General features: G+C 49.3%; 1 protein-coding gene and 1 long non-coding RNA gene across 2 annotated transcripts; one reads left to right on the plus strand and one right to left on the minus strand.

Moving 5' to 3' along the window:
- Positions 1-16,657: 16,657 nt before the first annotated feature.
- LOC113908561 (translation initiation factor IF-2-like) lies at positions 16,658-18,003 on the minus strand. Its single transcript, XM_027568788.1, has 2 exons — positions 17,242-18,003; positions 16,658-16,715 (listed from the first exon to the last, which is right to left on the minus strand). Exon 1 carries the CDS (start codon positions 17,856-17,858, stop codon positions 17,406-17,408), a length of 453 nt encoding a protein of 150 aa, XP_027424589.1. The 5' UTR covers positions 17,859-18,003; the 3' UTR covers positions 16,658-16,715; positions 17,242-17,405.
- A 92-nt stretch (positions 18,004-18,095) lies between these two features.
- LOC113908562 lies at positions 18,096-23,055 on the plus strand. Its single transcript, XR_003515527.2, has 3 exons — positions 18,096-19,275; positions 19,953-20,368; positions 22,226-23,055. It is a non-coding gene; the product is annotated as an uncharacterized LOC113908562 (long non-coding RNA).
- The last annotated feature ends 1,477 nt before the right edge of the window (positions 23,056-24,532 follow it).

The following is a 24,532-nucleotide window of genomic DNA, read 5'->3' on the forward strand; positions in this document are numbered from 1 at the left end:
TGGTGAGGGGAAGAGTGAGGAAGGGAAGGAGTGGACAGAGAAAAGAACTTGGGTCTCATGAAGCAGCCCCAACACCTGAGCTCTGAGCTGGCTTCAGGCCCCAGGCCCACGGGGGTCCCACAGTTCCACAATCAGGATGGATGCCCAGGTCCTGTCATTTGGTGAGTGAGGAAATGGGAAGCTCTAATTCAATAGCTGATGCCCTGTTGTGCTGAGGCTTTCAGACCTATTTCTGTGCAGGAACACAACAGATTACGGAGGGTACTCTGAGCCTGGGGAGAGGGTTCCCCTGGTTTTTAGAGCTGGTACTGGCTTGTGTGTACTTTGATGAAGGTTCCTTATTGTCCAAAGGCTTCTCGGAGTGTGTTCAGGGAAGTGGATTTGGGGACCATCACTGCTTCCCCCCATCATTGCTTATTTCACAACCTGCCCAGCCATTCCAGACCCTTCTACACATGGATGATGGACCCACTGGACTTCAGGGAGCATGTCACTCAGTGGAAACCTGGGAACCTTGATGTGAAAGCATCTTTGAAAGTCTCTGATGGGGCTGGTCCCATTTGGGGGGAGCTGCCAGCTGAAGGAGCAGGTCCAGGCTTGGCTCGGTCAACTTGCCTTCCTTTCTTTGGGTTTAGCACAGGGAAATAGTAGCTCCTCAAAATCAGAGATGCATGGACTTATACAGTTTTTGAGCCGAAGAACTCTCAGAGATGAGTTATCTGCTTCAGGAACGATGTTGGGCATTCCCTGGAAGCTCCCAGGTTTTATGATTACCAATGTAATTTCTTGGCTTGGCTGGTGACGCCTGAGTCATCCCAGGAAACATCCCAGGTGTTTATTCCCAAATGGTGAGATTTAGTCCTCAAGTTTCGAGCTGTTTCTTTGGGAAAGCTTCCAGTTTTGTGATTCTCATTATAAAACTAGAATCTTGAACTGCTTCAGGAAGCCCCCAGGGCTGAGAGGGAAGTGCCCAAGACTGCCAGACCGACAAGCAAAAGTGGAGGCCGGGCAGGGCGCCTGGGTGGCTCAGTTGTTAAACATCTGCCTTCAGCTCAGGTCATGATCTCAGGGTCCTGGGATGGAGCCCCGCATCAGGCTCCCTGCTGGGTGGGAAGCCTGCTTCTCCCTCTCCCACTCCCCCTGCTTGTGTTCCCTCTCTCTCTGTCATATAAATAAATAAAATCTCTTAAAAAAAAAAAAAGTGGGGGCCGGGGGCAGGAGCAGTGGGTTCCTCTTGAGCCCGAGACTAAATGCTAACTCCTCAGCAAAAATTAAAGAAGCCCAGTTAGAGAGCAAGCATTATCTCCAGAGCCAGGCAATACCAATAGTTGCATTCTGCTGCCCTGAGAACATCCTTCCATTTCAGACTCAAGGTCTGGGGGCTGTCTCTGTCATTGGAGTTGACTTGAATAAAATAAAAGTTGTGCTTCTGTGTTATAAGTCATATGGCTCATGTCTCTTCTGGCCAAGCTCTTCTCAGGATGTAACACTCACCTTCTCTTTCCCTTCCCTTCTCTTCTCTCCCCTTCCCTCATACTCTTTGGTCTCAATAGGACATTGAGTGATTCTCGATTGGGGAGTTCAGAACATTCTTACAATCAGAATCTAAGATTTAGATGGGGTCTTAGAGGCTCTCTAGTTCAACCTTCAACCTCTCCCCTGATTCAGAAATCTTCAAGGGTCTGGCTTCTGACAGACACTTTAGATAGGGACAACAACACTATGGCACCAAGCAACTCCTTCTCTTTGGATGGCTCCGTGATTGCAGAATCCATTTTCATACTGACCTTCTGACACTGAAATCTGTCTCTCTGAAATTTACTCACGGTGACTCTTATTTTGCCTTCTGAGGCAACCTAGACTATTGCTCCCCCTTTCTCTATAGCAGCCCTTCAGCTGTTTGAAGAAAACCACTGTGAGATGGGGCGATGTTCCAACCAAAGCATACGGTTTGGATCTGGGTTGGGTCCCGGATCTGCCACTCCTGGTTGTGTGTAATTTCAAGAAAGTCCCATCACCCCATCTGTAAACAGTAACTACCCCTCACCATATATGGTGGTGTGTTGGAACCAGCTGCCTCTCACCTCTGCCTTCAGGGATCTTCTGTTGGCCACTTGAAATGAGCCGTGGTGGGAGTATTTACACCAAGGAAAGCAAGCGACAGATGCCATAAACTTTACTGATGTATGTTTTGTTTTACCAGCATACCTCTTTCCATAATCTCAACGTAGTTGTAATGACCAAATAAGATAGGGCAAGAAAACGTCCTTTGTAAACCATAAAGATGATAGAAAAACTAGATATTAGTTATTTTGAAAGACTGCTACAAAATAGCCCCCAGTAAATCACACTCCTGAATTCACACTTTTGTGTCATTATATCAGGACGGGTCTTATGACTTGCCGGGTCCAATAGAATGTGACAAAAATTCTAGTCTCGAGCATCAGGAGCCTTGTAGCATCCACTGTCATGGTCTTACTGTTCTGAGAAGCCCTGAAGCCTGGGCTAGCCTCCTTGAGGATGAGAGCCATGTGGAGAAGCAGGTTGAAAGGGCCCAACGAGCAGAGAGGTGGAGCCAGTCTGCAGTCATCCCAGCCGCGGTGACAGTCACGCCAGGGAAACAATCATGGCTCCTCCAGCCCCAGGCAACCTGCCAGCTGGCGGCAAACATGTCACTGAGCCCAACCCACACCATCGCACCACATGGGGCAGAGAAAATCTCTCCAGCCCAGACTGCAGAATCCTGAGCAAATGAATGGTTATTGTTGGGGTTAAGCCACTTAGTTTTAGGTGTGGCTTGTATACAGTGATAGATGGCTTATTATAGTTATTATCGTTTCAGGCTCCTCCATATCTTCTCTGTCCAAGCTAAACTTTCCCAGATCCTGGATGGCACCCTGATCTTTCTCTGGCTGGGCTCCATTTGTCAGTCCTAGGAGGGGCACAACGCTTACCCCCAGCGCTCGGACCATGGAGACGCTGAGGGACATCTCTCTGGGTTCTGGATCCTAGATAATCATCACAGAGGGTAAGCCAGAGCTTTTGGCACTCACAGCTCTCTCTATGAGTTCATTCGAAGTCTTTGCAGTCAACTCCAAACCTCAGGCTGTGAAACTAAGCTCTCCCATGCTGACATCTTTTAAAAAAAAAAAATCTAAGTACAAGAGTTTATAATCCTTACCACTGAACTTATTTTTTCACTTTCAACTTATTTCAGCCTTTCAAACTCTGGACTCCGATTTGATTTTAAATTTGCGAAGACTACAGCATTTCCTTATATACAAATATCCATCCCTACACCCAAACCACGTATATCTAGACTCAGGCTCATCCAAACACACACAAACACACATGAGCATAGCAAAAGGCAGAAACTCATTTCAGTCTGTATAGCGGCTATGGAGCCTTCCTAACAGTCATGGCCCTTGATGGTCAGCCTTCTGCCCTCCTTCCCAGTCTCATCTCACTGTCACTCCCTGTTTCAACAGCAGAAACCATAGCTCTAACTGAGTTAGCCAAGTAGGGTTTATTTTTTTCAGACAACAAGAAGCTCAGAAGTAGGGAGTCCATGACCAGAGAAGAGGTTCCATGATGCCATTGGAGATCAGGCTTTCTTCTATGTTTCTATTCATCCAGTCTTGTGGTTTCAAAATGGCTGCTCCACCCCTAAGTGTTGCATATGGCGTCCAGGCAGGGATGGGAGAGGAAGGGAGCAGAGAAAAATGCAAAAGACAGTGCCAGGGAGTTGCTCCCTTTGATCAAGAAAACAACAGCCCTCCTGGAGACCCCACCCAGGAGACATCTAGTTACATTCATTGGCCAGAACTGGGTCACATGGTCACTCCAGCTGTTAGGAAATCTGGGAAGGTGATTATTTGCAACTGGGCACATGGCCACCCCGAAAAAAAGAACTGAGGTTCTGTAAATAAGAAAGAAGGGGAGAATGAATAATGAGAGGGTTTATATAATAGCAGGGTTTGTCACCTTCACCCACATATAATACAAGTTGTCATCTTCGTATACCAGCTTATATGCCAAGATGATTGAAAGCTTACTGAAAGATTGCAGAAAATGAGATGTGGTAGCTTGCAAAAAAATAACCAAAAATGCCTCCCATTCCTGTCCAAGCAACTGTTTTCAATGTGACTTTGGCATTCCTCCCATCAAGAGTCTATTTCTCCACACCTTGACTTTGAATCTGAGCTGCTCTTGTGACTTGCTTTGACCAGTAAGATGTGGCAAAAGTGATATTATGGGACTTCCTACCTCATACCTCTAGAAAACTTTCAGCTTCTAATCCTGTCCTCTTAGAATTCAGTGCTACATATAGTCTCAGAGTAGCTCTCCTAGGACAGAAGCCCAGCAGGGAGCCAGCACCGACTGCCAGATGTGTGAGTGAGCCACCTTAGCCTGTCCAGCCCCCTTCACGCCTCCAGATGATGCAGCTGCAGAAGGCACCCCCAGAGACCCCCAGCTGAGCTCAGCCCAAATGACTGGCCCACAGACTCAGGAACAAATAAAATCGTTGTTTTAAGACACTGAGTTTGGGGGTGGACAACGAAAGAGGTCATTCATTTGGGGAGTGTAAGTAGAATGGATATTTGTGGTGTTCTTGGGTTCTTGGATTGACCCAGACCTGGTTTTCAAACTTTGTTCCTAGGAGCCCTGCATGGAGGCCAAAGTAACTGCTCCCCAAGCCTTCATTTTATCCAGGACAGCTTGCCTTTATCTATTCTGCAGATTTTGATTGTGGGCAAGATTTTATTTCTTAAAAAAGATAGAATAACCACTCAACTGGATCCTCTCTAAGCTTCCTTTAACTCCAAAATGTGGTGATCACAGTTTTACTTATTTCAAAGTCGTGTCCCCCATCCCCTTTCTGTTCATTTCCCTTCTTGTATCGTCTTATTTATTGCCACCACATTTCATCGTGAGAGCTCTTGGTGTTCCTTCAGTCCCCTGTACCAAGTGCCCCTCGGCCCCCTCCCCACAACCTCAGTCCATATCCAGCACACGACTCTCTCACTGCCTTTTGCGAGACTCCTTAACAGGGGGTGGGTCTTGTGTTTGATCCGGAGAAACCGAGGCTAAATTAGGAGAGGTGCCAGAGTCTGCCTAAATCTCAGAGGGACACGCTAGATACACTTGCAAGTGAGAGCAGAGAGTTCTGAATGACACTTACCCATGAGAGCCAGGGTGAAAATTAGCCCTTTAATGGCTGCCATTTTCTAGAAACTTCCATGTGCCATGAGCTATGACTGCTTATCTCACCAAATTCTAAGAACCTGGATAGGTCTTATCTCCCATCTTACAGATGAAAAAAGAGATTCAGGGGCGCCTGGGTGGCTCAGTCGTTAAGCGTCTGCCTTCAGCTCAGGTCATGATCCCAGGGTCCTGGGATCGAACCCCGCGTTGGGCTCCCTGCTCGGCGGGGAGCCTGCATCTCCCTATGCCTCCCCACCCCCACCAACTTGTGCTCTCTCTTTCTCTCCCTCTCTCAGATAAATAAATAAAATCTTAAAAAAAAAAAAAGAAAAGAAAAAGAAAAAACTGAGATTCAGAAAGGTTAGGTAACTTGTGTGGGATCTCTCAATTAAAAAGTAGAATTATAAGAGGCTCAGAGCATGTGAACAGTGATTATGAAAGTTTTCTTTTAAGCCTTTTTTGTGTTGTTGACATTGAGCTATTTCTGTTTGTCTTTTATTGTTTGGTTGATTAAATCTTTTCTTCTCTCTCTCTCTCTCTCTCTTTTTTTTTTTTTTTAAAGAAGAGACCATGGGCCAGAATATCCTTCCCAGAGGCTATTTTATGTCTAGACATATTAAGGGGGCAGGAAGATAGGCAGAGACTGTAGCCATAGCTGACCTGGGATGCTCCTGAGATAGTCATACCTTATCACTATCTGCCTGGGCTTCTTTCGCTGGGGTTCTGCTCCTTCCCCAGTAAATGTGGACCAGTGGGGATGTCAGTCACAGTACCCATCCCCTGCACCCACCAGATATGAGCCCCCATGGGTCTCCCATTCACCCCGACAGCCAGTAATTGTCCCTGTCCTCTGTGTTGTCTGTGAGGTCATGCCCTGTTTTGGTCCAGGGTTTGCTCCCTGAGAGTTAGGCCATGCAAACCTGCACAACCACAGCTTGGGGGTGCAACCAACACATGGGGGTATAAATGGAGCCAGACTGCCAAGGTTCAAATTCCAGTTCTGCCAAGTAATAGCTCTGTGGCCTTGGGAAGGCCACTTCTCTGTGTCTCGGATTCTTCATTTGTAATGGAGATAGTTAATTGGACTAACTCATAGGCTTTTTTTTTAAAAAGAAAAGGGATGAAATAAGTTAACATTTGTAACCTACTGAGAACAGTGACAAGCTACTTACATATTGGATTTAAAAAGAAACCATCTGCCGCTCTAAGGCATTATGACCCCAGTGAGGCTGGTATCCTTTCCTGGGATTGATTTTCAGAAGTGGAGAAAGGAAGCTCTTTTTTCTATGGGGATTTCTAAATCGGGGCTTCTAATGGCCATGAGCCTCACCACGTGACCACGGTGTCTCTGCTGAAAGAGAATGAGGGCAACATGCAAAGACCAGCCGAGACCGGCAGATGGGAGAGCAGGAGAGAGCATCCTGGCAGGGTTGCATGACCTTTCCTGTGAATCTCATGCCCCTTCCCTCACCTCTGCAGCTGCCCAGGTACTCTTCCAGCCGCACGAGCTGGCCACCTCCTCTCTTCTTTTTTGTTTATTTGGGTTTATTTTCTGTCCCTTGCAATAGGAACAGTCTTGGCTCTTCTAGGTGCCTGGGATCAGGGCTTGCAAATTCAAATGCCAATAGGAACCCGTGGGTCAAATGCAGAAAAATCACTTTTGATGGCTAAGCGTATATCGAGAAATCTGTTCTACTGTAAGAAAAACAGCAGTGCAAGTGCAAGGTCAATGGCACCTGGCCCCATGTGAGGGCTGTCACGGGGAGTTGGGGGGTGTGGAGAACCGTCGGACCCGCACTCTGTCTAAATAGCGCAGTTCGTTTTGCCATGAGAGCCCAGGCGAGCAGTATCTTCTGGTTATTTTGTCCTCCAAAAGAAGCCATAAATCTATAACTCTTCCAATCTGTAAATTCTGGATTGGATCGAATTTCTGATGATATTGTGCGACCTATCTGCAGATGAATGTGTCCCCAGGGTTCCAGTTTTCACCCTAGCAGCTCCGGTGGCCGAGTTTCCCTCCGGGGTGGACGACCCAGGGAGTCTAAATAGAACCAGAGTCCTGGGACTCTGACCGAGGTCCTTCGGGATTCCCTTGCTCCAACGCTTATCAAAGCTGGCCTCTGTGCAAAGGGATTCCCCACTATCTGTTGGACCAGTCCCCTCCTCACCAGTGTCCCCAAGCTTCTTTCTTTGGCTTCTTCCCTGCAGGCTGTATTTGTGTCTGTGTTTGAGGGGGAGAGGGGCGGAGTGCTGGCAGAGGAAGTCTGCACCCCCCAACCCAGCCCATAGCACTTGGATGTGCCTGGGGTTCCCGGGCCTACAGCCGGAACGTTAATGGCCACCCAGGCAAATAACAGAGTGGGAAGCTTTTGGGGGAGTCTTTGAGGGCAGAGCTGTGGTGGCAGCTGTCCCAATCTATGCTTCTGTCTAGCTAAATCCCCAGCCCCGTCCTAGGGAAGCCTCGGTGCCTAGAGAGGAAGGGGACCCAGCTACCTTCCCGTGGGAGCAGCAAGTAGGGATCTGGGGCTCTCCTTGGAAGGCTCTTTTCCCGTTCTCTTCTTCTGGGAAATAGGAGGAGACGCCTCTTGTACGCTCTAGTTCTTGTTGGTGCACACGGAAACAGCCGAGAGAAAGGTCTCTGAGAAATACTCCAGGAGTTTTAGAGATAAGGGTTGTTTCTTTGTGAAAATGAGAAGAGATCCTCAGATCCGTTTCTGAATAAAATGAGATGAGAGATGAAGCAGAGGGGATCAGCAGGAAATGCCCCTTTCCCAATTTGGGGAACAGGAAGATGGAGTCCAGAGGGGCTCTCTTGGGGACAGCCTGCAGGGTCTTCCCTTGAGGACCCAGTACGGCTCTGTCCCAGGCACACACATTTGGACTCGATTCACCCGAGACAGGCCAAATATCCTCAGACGGTCTTTTACCAAGGTAAAGAGTTTCTGGGGTTCTAAAGGAAATTTGCAAATGCCAAGCCCGGAAGAGGGAGCTTAAGGCTTTGTCCGGAAGCCTCTAAGGTTTTGCCCTAATTTAAAATTAGTGGGTATAGTAGCACCTGGGCGGCAGGGCTGCTTCCCTGCTCCCTTTTCCCATCTTGATCTGTCTCAGTCCCTCACAGATAGCCTGACGCCAGTGGGTGCTCAGCACCGCTGAACCCAAGTGGAATAAGACACACAGGAAACGAATGTATCCATCATCTGTTCATTCAACAAGTGCTTCAGTGCCCAGGCACCGTGCTATCAGAGTGGTTTTCTTGCAGAGGGCACTCCTGGAGTGATGCCACTCAGCACAGCACTGGATCTGTGGTCCTGTTTAACTGGCACAGGACTGCCGAACGTTGGCAAACCAGAAATTTGAAGACAAGCCCAAGGGATAAAACCTCTTGTTGCTGCTGAGAACACAGCTTCACATGGGACGCAGGCACAAGTCAGGAAAGTTAAACCCATCTCCTGCCATGATTTTAGGGTGTTTGATGAGCCAGCCAACAATCTAGAATCTCAATTCCTTGACATTGGTTAACTCCAGCAATATTCCTCTGCTCTTTATCACAGTCATCCTTCCCCAGGGTCTCAGCCTGCTTTCTCCTTGAACGTCACCCTCTTTTCCCCTAAGCACTGCCTTCTGCTCTCCCAGCTTTTTTCTGCTTTTTGAGACTATACCAATCCCCATTCCTGGTCCTTTTGTTTCTCCCCCATAACTCCACCCAATATGAGTGCGAGGACAGCTGGATCATTGGGACTGTGCTCTCCAGCACGCTCAGCTCTATGCACTCCATCTCATACCCCTACACATACCGGGGAAACCTCACTCACAGATCCCTGTGAAATTGCCAGTTTCAGCTGAGTCCTCAGATCCTCTAAGATGACTAGCGACTCGTGGAAGGAGGGACCTGGATGGGGATGAAAAGATGAGAGGTGAAGTGGTGGGAATGGGTGAGCTCGGCCACGCATGGAGGGGGGCGGGGAGGGTGACCAGCAATGCCAGGGGCTACAGAAGGGTCAGATAGAGTGACCACTGAGGAAAGGCTGTTGGATTAACCGTCAGGTCACTGATGAGCTTTGGGGAGCTGAGAGCAGTGGTGGAGAGCAGCTGGGAGACGAAGCAGCAGACACAAGAAGAGGCTCCTTTAAGGGAATTGGGCTGGAAAGGGAGGGCAGCACTTAACACCCTGAACGCAAGTGCAGTTGAGAGTATTAGAGACAGACGTACCTGGACCGTGTGAGCTTGGGAATGTCACTGAACAACTCGAAGTCTCCCATTTCCTCATCTCTAAATGGAGAAGACATCACCTGCTTCGTTGGATTGGTGTGAGGATTGGTCAGGGCACATAAATCTCTAGGCACCTGCTGCATAATAAGTACCCAAATCATTATCTTCCTCATAGTTGCAGGTTTGTGGGAAGAAGCCAGTAGAGAAGGGAAAATGAAAGATTCTGGAAGGGTGGTAACTGGTGGGGTGTGTCCTAGAGATGGGAGATAGGAGAGGGTGAAAGGAACCTCCTAAGGGAGGAGGGACCATTCTTCTGAGGCAAGAGGAAACGAAAGGATGGAGGAAGATGCAAATCAAACACTGAGGTGTAAGGGGCTGGATGCTGCGGAGGTCCGTGTCAGAAGGTGTCTACCATGATCTGAGAATGACGTAGCCCTATTCAACCTTCAGTTCTCCAGGCTCCCTCTGCCATCTGACCGATTAACTGTTTGAAGAAAGTTGTTATGTCCATAAATTGTTTTTATAGACTGAACGTCACTTGTTTTTCATGTGTTGTGGTCTCCACATTCATACCATCCTCCTAAGGGATCCTGCCAGGATGTTAAAGTGTTAAAGTGTGGACCCAGAGCTAAGCCTAAGCATTTCAGATATGGCCCGCCCTGTGACAAGCCCAGGGGCTCCCACCTCCCTCTCTAGACACTTGTGACTCTGCCAACACAGGCAAATGTTGTTTGGGTTTCCAGCTGCTAATTCAGCTCTTGGTTCACACAGAGCTTGCAGTCAACGGAAATCTCTACGTCAGTTTCTCATACAAGACCATCAGGATGGGATTCCTTCGTCTTCCTTTTCTAAGTCTTTTTTCTTTCCTTTTAATCACAAAGTACAAAACTCTCCTTTTATTCCTTTAAGTTTTATCTTCATTTTGACCCACGCTTCTAGTCTTTCGGAGTCAGTTCCGCTGGCTCAGAGGAGGAAGTTACATTTCAGACCTGTCAGGTGACTTAGCCCCAGCTTCACAAAGAGTCTTTGTTGGTCACAGCCAGGCACCTCTGACTACCCTGGGGACAGCCCAGGACTGCGCAGAGAGGATCCTGGGTTTGAATGTCTGTGAGGATGTGCAGGAAGATGGGTGCTCCCCTGGGCCAAGGATGTATAAGACTTCTTTGGAGAAGTGGGCCCCACCCTGAGAACTCGAGACACAACTTTCAGAAAGGGTTCTGAGCAACATCTACTTTCAAGTCCAAAACCACTCTGGGGAAATGAAACTAATTGTACAGAAGGTTGATGCTAATACAGACCCTTCCTGATAGCAAATGGGGGTAGCTATTGGTGCTCAGTATACATTGAATGAATACAGAATGAATAAATGAGTGACCGAATGAATGTAACATAAAGGTGGATGATTTTGAAGCCCCCATTGATCTAGGCCATTGCAAACTTGGTGCAGTAGGGAGGAGAGTGGCCCCTGAGGTAGGGATAGTGGTGCCCAAGGCACAGGGTGTCCAGAGGATATGGGTGTCCAGAGATCAAACAGCCGCCCTCAAATCTTTGATCTTCTCCCAGATCTTCTGCCATCTTGTTTTACTCTCCCTTGGGTATTTAATCCTTCCCTCTGTCCCCTCCTCCATCATTTTTCCTGGGAGGAGCTCGTGTAAAGATGAATTCGAAACAAAACAGCCAGTTTGAAAAGACAGCTCTTTCACAGCCTCCCATTCCCAAGAAAGATTAAATGTAAAACGAGTTCTCAGGAAGCTCCACGTGATTCAGATGTCATTGCTTCCATCAGCTCAGAGTGCAAGGGAGAGGGGGAGCTGGGAGGAAACAAATGCGGTTGCTCTCACCTTGGAGAGGGGTAAACTGAGGCAGAGGCTCGGCTAGGACGTGGGAGGTGACGGGAACAAAAAGAAGGCTGCCAGCATTCTGCCTGCGATTCCCCAAGCCCCTTTACCATCTTCCAGGAGCAGACGTGGAGATTTGGAAACCAGCCTCTTCAAAGACACAACGACAAGTGCAGGAAACAGGACCCCCCAGCTTCGCTGGATTATGTTTTGCTTTGTTTTGATAATTGATGTGAAATAAACAGCCTTCTGAAACAATGTGTGTTAGAATTGTAAACTCCTTGGGGGCCAAGGATGGTGTCTTTTTCACCTCTGTGACCCTCCACGGCACTTAGAACAATCTCTTATACCTAGTAGATGTGTAATAAATATCTCATAAAATAATAATGATAATAAGTGCTTTTCTCACCCAGAATACTCAGGCCCATATTCCACTAATAGTTACTGAGCTCCTACCACGTGCCAACCAGCATTCTAAGAGCTTTGCTAGTGTTAAGCGGTGAGCTGGGGTCCTTCCCTAAAGACAGTTTGTCCCAGGGTTGTGGATGACCTGCCAATGTGGCTCTAGTTCTCAGGACCTGCAAAAAAGCTCTGGGATGAAACAACCTTGTACGGAATCCCACAGTTCACTTATTCATAAACGGGCCCTTCACATCAAATGGTAGTGAAATATATCAAGAAACACGCCCCACTTTTATTTTTTCCCTAAGAAAGCTGCTACTGTCTAATCTCAGCTGAGACGGGGTCAGGTAGGAACAGGGCTCCTTTGCCTGCTCTCTGGCTTCCTGTGGCTCTAATGTCATTGCTAGTCCAGGCGTCCGTGAGGAATTGAGATGGGACTGGAGGCCTTACTCCCTGTGGGCAGTGACCCCTGAATGTCAAAGACAGATAATGATGGGGAAGGTTTCCCCAGGTGGTCCCAGGTCATTCTCTTAGCTTTTATAACAGGAGGGTGTCTGTACCGATGTGTCTGGAGTAAATTATACATTATTCTTTTCCCGTGGCCCTCATCAGCACCACCAGCCGTGGGGTTGTTTCTGTGAGGGGTTTCACTGTGGCGTGTCACGGGGTGACCCATACGGTAGAGACTCCTAGCGTTCCCCAATCTCCATTTTACCATTCTTTTTTAGGAGCAGACCCCTCCAATATGGCACTAGCATACAGAGCAAAGGGCACCTTTCCAACCTCCCTTGCTGGTTGCCTCTCCACACCTGCCCGATGTTGGAAGTGAAAGTGGTATGGGGGATGGGAGGGGAAGCTGGAGTGGGGGGAGGGAGTAGTGGAATGCAGATGCCCCTGCTGGGGACAGTGAGGAGGCAAGATAGGGAGATACTGGGTCCGGACAACTTCATGAAGCCTATGTCCAGATTTCATTCACATGAGAAAGAAACATATTTCTATCTTGTTCAAACCATTTAGGGGTGGACGGTGGGGTTGTCAAAAGCCGAATCTCATTCTCTGGCACCTGGCTGGATAGGGCAGGGGGCTGCTTGTCCCACCGATGGTTGGAAGGCTTCTGTAAGTGGAACGCTTACTCCAAGAATTGTTTTCCAAGTCGTGGGTGGGGGATCCAGGTCGCAGGGCTGATGCAGATCTGCTTGGGGTGCGCGTGGGGGTTCAGAATAGTCTCCGGAGGGATTCTCAAGGAAAGGGTCCTTGGGGAGAAAACCTCACTACGGTCTACAAATTCTGCAGGACCAGAGCAAGTCTCTCAGCCTCCTTTCCAAGGGTGTGTTTCGAGAAGCACAGTAGAGACAGATTACATGGTTATGAGGGAGAGAGGCGAATGATTTTAATAAGTAACAAGAAAACAGAAGGCAGTGTTTTCCAGACTCAAGCCTCTCCACCCAACTTTCTCTGTTACTCTTTCCTCCTGCCTCTCTTTTCTCTCCTTTACCTGGAGAAACACATCTTTGATGGCTAGAAATCAGTTTACACTTTGGCCAGCTAGCAGTCAAGTGTTTTTAAATTGAAAGCAATATAAATTCTGAATCAACGGACTTAAGGAAAAATGATTTATCAGTTCATAGAGCTGGGAAGTCCAGGGGCTTCACATGCAGTGGGGGTTCCAGGGCCGGAGCAGGATCGTTGGGTTTATCTCTCGGCTCCTCCCACCCAAGCAGTGGCACAATGGCCACCAGGCGCCTTAGGACCACCTTGTTTGGGCTCAGCAAGCCCTGCAGAAAGCCAGAACCTCTTTCCCAATAGTCTCAGCAAAAATCCTGAAACTGACTCTTCTTTGATGGACTTAAGCCTGGGCCTGTCTCTGAATGCACCACTGATGGGCAGGGGGATAGATGTGGCCCGGCCAGGACTAGGTCATGTGTCAGTCCTGAGCCTGGGGGAGGGGCGGGGAATGGAGGGGGTGCTCACCAGAACCTCCTGCACAGTGAACAGGGGAGGGCCAGCACTCGGAGAAAAATCAGGACAGTGCAGAGCAGCCAAAACAAAGCATTTAAATCTGTTACATCCAGGGGCACCTGGCTTTCATAAATCCTGCCCAGGAGGCGAAACTGGCTTACTGATTTCAGTGTTCTTCGTTAGAGAGACCAACACATGGGAGAGACCCAGGAAAGGAGACTAGAAGGCGGAGGGAAAGATGGAGCCTGTACGGATAGGAATTCCTTGTTCTCCAAGCTAAAAGCAAGAAGGGTTAAGCAAGGGAGATGCTAAGGAAGTGGTCACTAGCTGTACTGTGGGACAGGGACTTTGGCACTAACTACGGAGAAGCATGTCTTCTGAAATCGTAATTGTTTATTTGGAATCACGGCCTAATCTCCCTGGACACAAGAGCTGGATGCAGAGAGCTAGGGGAGGGAATGAGGACCCTGCACTGTGTAGGCCCACAGGGAACCCCAGCTCCCTGAAGATCCAGCCCAGTAGGATGTGTGGGTGGATCTCACGGCACTCAGCGGGGTGAGAAGTATGCTGTCAACCCCCTTGCCCCCTGAACAAAGGACAGTAGGCCTCAGGGAAATGCCTAGATGACCCATCTCAAGGAAGATACCAGGCCTCACAGCCAGGAGTGTCCCATCTGTGTCTGCAAGTTGCCCTAGCTCATATTTACAGATACGAGGACCAGAAAGGCAATCTCTGGCCCCTTCCCCGCAATTATCCCCATAGATATGACTAGTGAGCTCCGTGGGCTCTTTGCACGCCCCCCATTCCCCATCACTGTCACCTTATGGAGCAGGTGTTCTTGCCTGCACTGCGGGGGGGGAAGCTGAGACATGGACCTGCGGTGTCGGGGGCCTCTTCATCCCTGGGACCACCCTTCCCCAAAGGAAAATGACCAAATCTGCCATCATGTCACCAGCACTGTGTTGGTCCTTGTGGGTGAGTGGGAAACGGCCAGGGCAGCATCACCCAGGCCTCTGCCAAGCTCTGCCATCCAGGGAGCAGTGCTGCTGCCTCGGCTGGCTGCCCAGGGCTGGGGCAAGCCTCGGGTGCCCATGCCCAGAAAGCGCCCCTCCTTTTCCCTTCCCCCTGCCATTTGGACACCCGTGGTTAGAAACTGGATTAGGAATTTTTTCTGCACTTTGGTGCTAAGAACTGAGGATCAGGACTCTGAGTTTATCGCACAGCCTCTTCTTACACCATTTCCTAAAATCCGTGAAGATTACAGTCCTTTCCCAGAAAAATCAGGACTGGGAACTTCTCCAGTCCAACCTGGAGCAGACATGATGCATTCTCATGGAATAAACCAAAAATAATCCTTCTTTTTAAAATTCAAGACCAGGAGTCTCTCACCATTTAAACTGTACAGACTAATAGAATCTGGGCCGCAGGGTTAAATATAACAAACAACATACAGTAACAAATGTTAAAATAGTATAATGAAAAAGCATCAGAAGCAGCACCAGAAATTTGCTGAGGCCTCCATTTAATTAATCCAAGTTGAACATATGGCTTTGGTTACATGTGGTTCCAGGCCAGAGGCATGAGGGCCAGCGTTCGTCGGAGAGCCAAGAGGATAAGCTGCCGATGTGATGTGGGCCATGGCGCAAGGGGGTGCCCCTCCCCACCCCCATCCTCTCACTTCACTCCTGCACCAGCCCCAGGCCCTTAACCCTGTCCTTGCAAGACTGTGATCTTTTTCAAAGCATGAATATTGTCTTACTCACTTTAGAATCAATGATGTGCATGTGGAGAGAATGAATGAATGCTCAAACATAAGTGAATGGAAGGAGGCAGAAGGGAGGGCCAGCTCTTACCAAGTAAACTTGCTCTTTCCTAGAAAATTCTTGACGTCCCTGGGCAGAGTTGGCTGAACAAAAGGTAATAAAGACTCTCGTGCTATTATTTACATTATTAGAAAAGGTGAGAGGATGAATCAAGGTCTTTTGACTGGAAGGAGCAGAGACTGACTAGGTTCCCTCCAGCATTGTGGGGTTTATTTTAAGGCCACACACAGATAAGAAGGTAAGGGCCACTGACCAAAGGACAGGTCTAATGGCAACCCAGGACAAGCCACACGGCTCACTTCCTGGGAGGAACAGGACCAACAGAACCTATATGGAGCCTGATAGAGCCCTAGAGGTAGGTCAGGAACCAAGAGGTCTTTCAAGATCAAACCCAGCTTTCAAACACAGACACTTCAGCTCCTGGCCAGCCAAGCAGGCCTTGGCCTTCATGTTCCACCACTGCTGTTCTTGCTGCTTATTGAAGCTGCTGCTTCAGGACCCCAAATGTCTGCCTTATCTGGGTCCTTTACCACCAAGGGTTCCCTCGAGGGTTTCCCTGTCCAGTTTGCCGAGAGAGGACCTCATGAGTGTAGTTGGGCTGAGCCCCTACTGGCCGACCAATCAGCAAGTGGGCTGCTGCTTGGACCAGGGCCACCAGCCCAGTGTGGTGAAGTCGCAGGCATGGCTCTGTGTGCGGGCAGAGGTTTTCTGTGGGGCTGAGAGCGGAGCAGGTGTCCTGCAGGCCAGAGCCCTCAGCCTCTGATCATAGACGTGTCGTGATTAAAATATGAGATGGGAGGGAAACAGATTACTTGGAGTTTGTACACTTTTGACAGTCCTAGTGTGTTTCTGACAACACAGAGATTTCTTGGACTCTGCAGAGTTAGTGAGCACATATCCCAGGTCCCCCTGATGTCATGTGTCTGCTCCACTTGGGTCAGAAAATCAGCAATGGGTGTTGAGTGTGTATTCCAGCTGATATTGGATTGGGCAGGACTATAGAGGAAGGAGAACGTGAAGCCTTGACAAGAGATGATAAGTATGTGCCAATGATTTAATTACTCTATTAATGAGAGAATCTGCAGGGTAACAAAGCTGGTTTAAAATAAGATATGAGGGCCGCCTGGGTGGTTCAGTCGTTAGGCCTTTGCCTTTGGCTCCGGTTGTGATCCCAGGGTCCTGGGATGGAGCCCTACATCGGGCTCCCTGCTCGGCGGGAAGCCTGCTTCTCCCTCTCCCACTCCCCCTGCTTGTGTTCCTTCTCTCGCTGTGTCTCTCTCTGTCAATAAATAAATAAAATCTTTAAAAAATAAAAAAAAAAAATAGGATATGAGAACAAAGATGTTGTGCACTCAAAAGGAATGCTGAAGGCTGCAAAGTTTGATACAAAACTGGTTGATGTCCCACAGGGCAACAAAACCATAACCTTTGGGGTTATTTTTTTCTGCCAGATAGAAATCATTTGCATCTCTACTGAACAGAAAAGTCATTTACATTTTAACAGTTTCTACACAGTGTCATCTAATTTTACAGAGTTATGCATGCCTGGACTCCAATTAATAGTAAATATTAAGTCAAAGTTACCTTCCCCTAGAGAGCCAGAAGACCCCCCAGGTGAGCTTAAGATATTGCTTTAATATTGAAAGGCCTTTCTGCTCACCCTCCCTCCCCCTGCCGCCAAGTTTTAAAAATTCTTAACAGAAAAAATCAACGACATTTTACTTCAATGGGTGTTTAAGAAGGGAAAATAATAGTGAATGTGGGCAGCCTAACGCCCGGGGAGTCAGGGCACCAGGGTTCTCTACCTGGCTTGGCCGCTCACCAGCAGCGTGACTTCAGATCCGATCTCACTGGACCTCAGTGTCCTCATCCATAAAATGGGGCTATTGGACTGCACACTTGGCACGACACTGGCCTGAAAGTCATTTTCAAAATAAAAAACTGCACCACCACCGCCCCCGCCCCCCCTTTACCATACTAATCCTGAGAGAGACAGGGGAAGGGGAAACAGCACAGAAGCAGTTCGCGCGCGAACCTTCCGGGCGGGGAGAGGGCCGTTTTGACGGCTCCCGAAAACCCCGCGCCGCCGCGGAGCCGTAGCCGCAGGCGGCTGCGGACAGAACCCGGCCGGCGTCCGCCGAGCGCGGGCCACGCGGCTGACCGGCGGCGGTCGCACCTCCGGGTCGGCAGGCGGAGGTCGATGGCCCGCGGGTCCCGCCCGGCCCCGAGTGGCGGCGGCTGCGGCTCTCCGCGCGGCCGGGCGCCGGCCTCTCCCCGCAGGGACGGCGTCCCCGCCCCCCGCGACCACCCGCCGCCTCGCGGGCGCCTGGCCAGAGTCTCGCTGGGCGACGCTGTCAGTGAGCCACCCCTGTTTGGGTAAACACACACTCTGCAGTTTCAGGCAACACTTGCCGGTTGCCATGGGCGTCTTCTGTTTTGACAGAAGCAGGGGCCCAGCGAATCCCCTGCTTTGGAGCTGCGGGCTGTGGATGTCGGTGTCTACGCTGCTTCACCCCAGAAGGATGGGGGGGTGGGGGGGGCTGTGCCCGCCGTTCTCACGGTTTTTCTCAGGTCCCCTGACCTTGGCTGAGCGCCAGGTGTTTTCACTCAGGCTTGAGCCAGGAGCCCTCCTTTTCCCGGCCAGGTGAGGTGAGAGGACTTTGGGGTAGGCGAGCGCCTTCCTCTTCGCCCCCCAAAGGCCACCTGAGCACATCCTTCTGTCGTCTCCAGGGGTAGAGGGAACCACCTGGTAGCCTCTGCCGGCGCCAGCTCAGACCAGACTCACTGACGACCAGGAAGGAACCATGCAGGCATCGCAACAAGAGGAAGCAAGGAATCTGGAGACGAAGAAAATAGCAAGGAGGTGTTTGGACCTGCAGAGAGGGTTTAAAGAAAATGCTTGTCCAACCCCTGCTCCTCAGTGGGGGAGGGGAGCGCTGTGGGGCTTTGGGGCAAGACCATTCTTGCAGGCCTACTGAGGACAGGCTGGGCCGCACTGCAGGGGGTTTGGCATCCCTAGCTCCCCATGCACAAATGCCCCTAGCACCTCCCCATCTTTGGGACAACCCAAATGCCACCACTTATATCCAAATACTCCTGAGATTGAGGTGCCTCTTTAGGTTGAAAACCACTGCTGGATCATCTCTTAAAATATATTACAAAAAACATGAATTCGTTCCTTGAGATGTAGCTGCTGCGATATGAAGAGTTTCATGGTCAACATCATGCTGGGTTGGGGAAATGGTAGGTTAAAAAGGGGGAAGAGAATTTCTTTATGACAGGACTTCTCAGAACCTTTAGTATAGAAATGTGTGTTTTGAATGATCAAAATTCCCCAATCTAACTGACAATGGAATTCTTTCTCCTTGGGACTCACATTGGGGGGCCCACCTTGGATAACTCTTGGCTATACTGTATCCCCCAGAGCACCCCGTGGTGACTTCTGTATCTTCCACCATGTGCAGCAGAGGGGTGAGCCCTCAGAAGGCCCTTATATTTTGACTGAACTGAACTCTGGCAAACCAGAAGGTGTGAAGCTACCAGGAAGGAGGCCAGAGGACCCGGAAACCACTGCAAAGATGACCTCACAAAGGAACCAGTGTGGTGGGGCTTCTGGGGCGCTCACGGGGATGCACCCTGCTTCTGAGAGGGAGCAGGCTGACAAGGCGCCTTGGGCTTGCACGGTTGGGGGAAACTAAAATAGCCCCGGTGGTTGGAAGAGAAGTATGTGTGGATGAAATTATTCAAATGCTGACAGATGGATTCGAGGTCTCCTTCCTGCTGGCCTGGCAGCCGCTGTGTAGAAAACCTTGCCTGGGAGATGGATCCTGGCAGCTCTGGTGAGATGCTGGAAATGTAAGCCCAGGCAGATAGAATGGCAGGGAGGCACAGTAAAGCGATAGCCACCAGGTGCTCGGGAGGGAAGTTGGAAGCCAGAACGTTCGCGGAGCTGAGCTAGGAGCAGGACTGTTGTGCAAAACACAGAGCAGTGTGTTCAGGTCGCAAGGATCAGGTTTCTCAAAATGGAAGCATGACCTGTGCATACTGAGCTTCAGGCTTTGCTCCAAGGTCTGGGGGCGGGGAGGGGGGCAGACAGGGGGACAAAAACCTGCTTATTCCCCTCCAGGAGGATGCCACCCAAACACACTCATTCCCCCCAGGGCAAGGGCAAGGGGCCAGGGCTGAGGGGATCTGCCACTTCCTGTGGGAAACTGGGTGAGCAGCCCAGTGACTATCAGGCTCCCAGCACCTCACCCACACTCTCCCTGGCTTGTAAATCAGGTTCTGCTTTCCAAGGGTGCTCTGTGCTAGTGAAACTTTTCTCTGAGCAGTTAGTTTTAAGCTGTTGGTTCTTAAAATTTTCCAGTTTCCCTGGCCTTCCCAGTGTCAAGATCACTTCTGCAAAGGAAGAAAAGAAAAGGAAGGCGGTCCCCACTTCCCCAGGCCTGGTGGGCTCTGTGGATCCTGCCTCAGCCTGCGGGATGACCCAAAGTGACTTTTTTTTTTTTTTCCCCAGCCTGGCCAACTTTTTTGCTCACAGGTCACAGTCAAGCTTATTAAACTTGGATGACAGTAAACCAATGACTAACTGGATAATTGAAGCCACAAGTCAGGAGGCCTGGGTGGATCCCTCCTCTGGAATCTCCAGTGGCCTGTTCCATAGGCAAACCCCGCTCGCTCTCCCCACAGCAGAAATGCTTCTGTGAATTAAAAACCCTCTGTGTGACCTCCACCTCTTCTTGAAGTCACTTCTCCATTTATCCATTGCTTCATGCCCCCACCGCACCGTCCCTGTCCACCCCAAGGAAGGAGGAAATCTAACCACACTCCCCCACACTGCTGCGTGGACAGGAACATGACAAAAGATTTCCAACTAAAACCAAAGTTACTCAGCAGAGCTTCCTGCCTGGCTGACGTGCTGGAGGACATAAGGTACCTCCCTCCCTCAGCTCTTTCTCTTTGCAACTTCTCTGCTTCAGTCACTTGAGAGCCTCCCTACTTCTCTAGGAGGGTGGAGAACTTCAAAGCAGGCAAGCCCGCACCGAGAGGACTCTGGGTTGCTTCAAAGATGGTCTTCTCCACGTCTGAAGTTCTTAGTGAATGCCTTGCCCCTGTTTCTGGAACATGAAGTGCTACTAAAGTTTCCAATGTCCCCCAAAGCCTTTCTGTGCTTCTCCCTCTAACCTAGGGCCCCTTGGACCTCCACAGTGATACCTCCCCTGGACGGGGGCTTACAGCTCTGTAGTGTCTCTGCCCCCCCCGCCCCGTCCCCCAGCTCTGGCTGTCCCTGCTTCCTTCCACCCCTCCACCACTGTATCCTCCATCCCTGGTCCTGAGCCATAGCAGCCCCCTATCCACTAGGAGACACGGGTGGACGAGGGGCTGCAAGTGGGGGCTGGGGCGGGCGATCTGATTTTTGCATGCTATTCCACAGTAGGGGTTTGTGGTTATTTTAATTAAAAACATATTAATGTTCCCTCCAAGTCTCTGAGGACCTTTGATTCCAAGAAAGTATATACCATGTGTAGCCCATGGCTCCATGCTGCTTGCCTTGTGTTGGCAGGCTGACTCTTACCCCTGCTTATAAGGACCCTAACAGAAGAAGAAGAGTGATTTGGATTTGGATTTGTTAGCAAGAATGTCTTTCACAAAACTATAAAACTTTTGAGGACAGGGACTTTCTGACATTGAATTTCATGGTCTTGCCTGGAAAATGGGAATTCTTAGGCAATTTGTGTTTGTTGTATTACTATTATTACCTGAAAGAAGAAATTAAAGTCACTCTCCGTTCTCAAGATGCTGTATGTGTTTAGGCTTGTTAAAAAGAAACAACAGAAAAGAAAAGAAAAGAAAGAAACTACAGAGGGGCGCCTGGGTGACTCAGTCGGTTAAGCGTCTGACTCTTGATTTCGGCTCAGGTCGTGATCTCAGGGCTGTGAGATCAAGCCCCATGTTGGGCTCCATGCTGACCAAGGAGTCTGCTTGAGATTCTCCCTCTCCCTCTGCTCCCCCCGCTCTGCCCGCTTGCTCTCTCTAAAATAGATAAGTAGGGGTGCCTGTGTGGCTCAGTTGGTTAAGCAACTGCCTTCGGCTCAGGTTATGATCCTGGAGTCCCTGGATCGAGTCCCGCATCGAGCTCTCTGCTCGGCAGGGAGTCTGCTTCTCCCTCTGACCCTCCCTCCTCTCATGTGCTCTCTCTCTCTCTCTCTCATTCTCTCTCTCTCAAATAAATAAATAAAATCTTTAAAAAAATAAAATAAAATAAAATAAAATAGATAAGTAAATCTTTTTTTTTTTAAAAAAGGAAACCACAGACCCAAAATGGAGTCACTTATGTTAAGCCCAACCCAAAATTTAGCACCTAAGCTTATTGAAGTTTCAGCCTTTCCCAGGAATGGATTTTAAACCAATCAGTCTGCAGTTTCCAGATCAGCACTAGTGAGGGTGTCTGCCAAGACCCCTGCCCTTAGCCCTAAGGGAAAGTGACCTTGCCTAAATCAATCCTTTCTTTTCTTTCACTAATAATTCTTTGTCCCACCCCTTTCCTGCCTATAAATACCTTCCATGTCCCTCAGAGCACCCTCCTATTGGTTAGACGGGATGCTGCCTGACTCACGAATTATGGAATAAAGCCAATTAGATCTTTAAATTTCCTTAGCTGAACTTTGGTTCTTTAACAGGCTACATGCATGTTGGCAAATTGCATACATATCATCTACATCTCGAATCACCAGGAACTGATGCTACCAAAACTCATGTCTCATCTGTTACATTATCATCTCTGTTTAGCAGACTAACACATAGCCCAAGCCAACCAGGAGACCTGCAGACTGATGAGGAAGGCATTGGAGACCAAGAAACCTGACAGAGTTCCAAACCACAATGCAAAGTAAAAAAGATGGGCGTCCTGTGAAGCGGGTCCCAAGCCTCAGTCCTGCCCTGGATGTCACCATCTGCCTCAAGCCTCCCTTGAGGGGCCTTGAAGATGCTCAGCCCGGAGCCTCTGCTGGGGCCGGGTTTCCTGGCCGGCCCGGCCTCAGGGCGGCCGAGGAAGTGCTGTGGAGAGCTGAGTGAGGCAGACGGGCCACAAGGTGCCGGTGAGCACAGTGCGCACACCCACGGGGGACTGCAGGGAGCTGGCTGAGGACAGAGGAAGCCGCAGTGTGGCCCACCCCCACTGCAGAAGTGGCTTTCTCATCCCCCTGATTCGCCAAATGCACTACAACTAAAAAATACCGATTGTGCCTAACTCTGAAGGCAGGCCCTCACCTGTGTGTATGTCCTACCAGAGTTCTTTGTTTCCGGGGAGAAACAGAAGCTACAAACATCACATTCCTTTCTGGGTTGAATTACTGCTGTTTAAAAAGTCAAAGGGAAAAAAGGAAAGTCGATCCTTCTATTAACAGAGAAATTTTCAACGAGAACAGTGTGATTTCTGGCCAGTTGCTGATGGCCGGTTTTCCAGAAGAGAATGATGTGCTCATGAGGCAGTTATTAAGTGTGATGACAACCACCAATTTAGTGAAGCGTCAATGGCTTGTTTGTTTATTTTTGTTTATTTTTAAATATTGAAATATTTAATTTCAATTAAATTTGGGCGCCTGGGTGGCTCAGTTGGTTAAGCGGCTGCCTTCGGCTCGGGTCATGATCCTGGGGTCCCGGGATCGAGTCCCGCATCGGGCTCCCTGCTCAGCGGGGAGCCTGCTTCTCCCTCTGCCTCTGCCTGCCGCTCTGCCTACTTGTACTCTCTCTGTCAAATAAATAAATAAAATCTTTTAAAAAAAAAAAAATATATATATATACATATATATATATTGAAAACCTCTGGGTTATACGTGGATCACTTACTTGAAATAATACCAAGTAGTGGCATTATGGTGACAGAGAATTCAACCACTTCCTGGCAAGTCAGGAGCATTACATTTTATGTTATTCTTCCTGAGTTTAGAAGTTACTCCGAAGTCAACTCTAAGAAAACCTTCCCTGGTGTCCCTTGAGTTTGCTGATCCCAAGAAGGGGGCCATCGACAGGATCCCCTGGGATACATTCTGAGCAATGGGGTTAAGTCCCTGTTCCCCAGGCCATCTGGTGCCAACAAGCCAGGGCACCAGTCCCTGAGGCTGCATGTTGGTCATAATGAGCCGTCTGGCTGCCTGGTGGGAGAAGCCCATGGGAGCAGGTGTCTGGGACATTCTGACATTACCACTGACCTTTGGCAATGAACAGGTTTGGTTTTATCCAGAACGGCTCAGCCTGGTGGTGAGAATACATCCTCTTCACCCAGGACACTTTCAGGAGCTAGGCGTAAAGGGTTCAACCTCCAAACTAAAGTATTTTTTTGAGCCGTGGGCCTTGTGTTGCCCCTGGATTGTTCTGGGACCTTGTCCTGCCCCTTTCCCTCCCTGTGTAGAAGTGGGGGGGGGATGTCTCTACCTATCTTGTCGCCCTTGCATGTGTCCTGACCAATCACAGGGCTTCTGGGTTTTTTTGTTTGTTTGTTTTTTTACATAAATGTGCCATTTAAGTAAAAAGAGAGTGCAATATACAATGTAGCTTCAGGAAAAGTCCTTTAGCTATTCTTTGCTTCCAAACAAAATGCCACCTCCAAGATGTTCCTATATAGAAATTCTAGGGCCATTGCTCAGCCTCTGTGACATGTTGTCACGAGTAAATTGTTTTTGATAGAGTATCAAAGTGCACAAGTGATTTACCTCTAAAAAAATAAGTTGATGGCTCAAGGTTGTCCGTGTCATAAAGTACTCCTCTGGTCCTTGGGTCTGCATGTTTTCTAGCATGGGAAGAGAGACAGAGGTACAGCCTGTGTACTGTCCAGGGAGTAGGCTCTCTGTTGTTGGGGCTTACTGGGAGCAAGGGCAGACAGGGGGAGGGCAGGTGGGGACTATAGATCCATGGCCCTGCAGTGGGGTGTTACACTGCAGCAGAGAAAGGGGATTTCTAGAACTTCAGAAAGCCAGGGACTTCTTTCCCTCCAACAGTGGAAATTGCCAAGGAGGAGGTGGGTGTAGCTCTGAAGACTTGAGAAGCTCCTTGGCGGGCTGGAGCGGGGTGGGGGGGGGGGGTGGTTCCCGCTCATCT

This window comes from Zalophus californianus, chromosome 6 (assembly GCF_009762305.2).
Source record: "Zalophus californianus isolate mZalCal1 chromosome 6, mZalCal1.pri.v2, whole genome shotgun sequence".
In the NCBI taxonomy this organism is placed as follows: Eukaryota; Metazoa; Chordata; class Mammalia; order Carnivora; family Otariidae; genus Zalophus; species Zalophus californianus.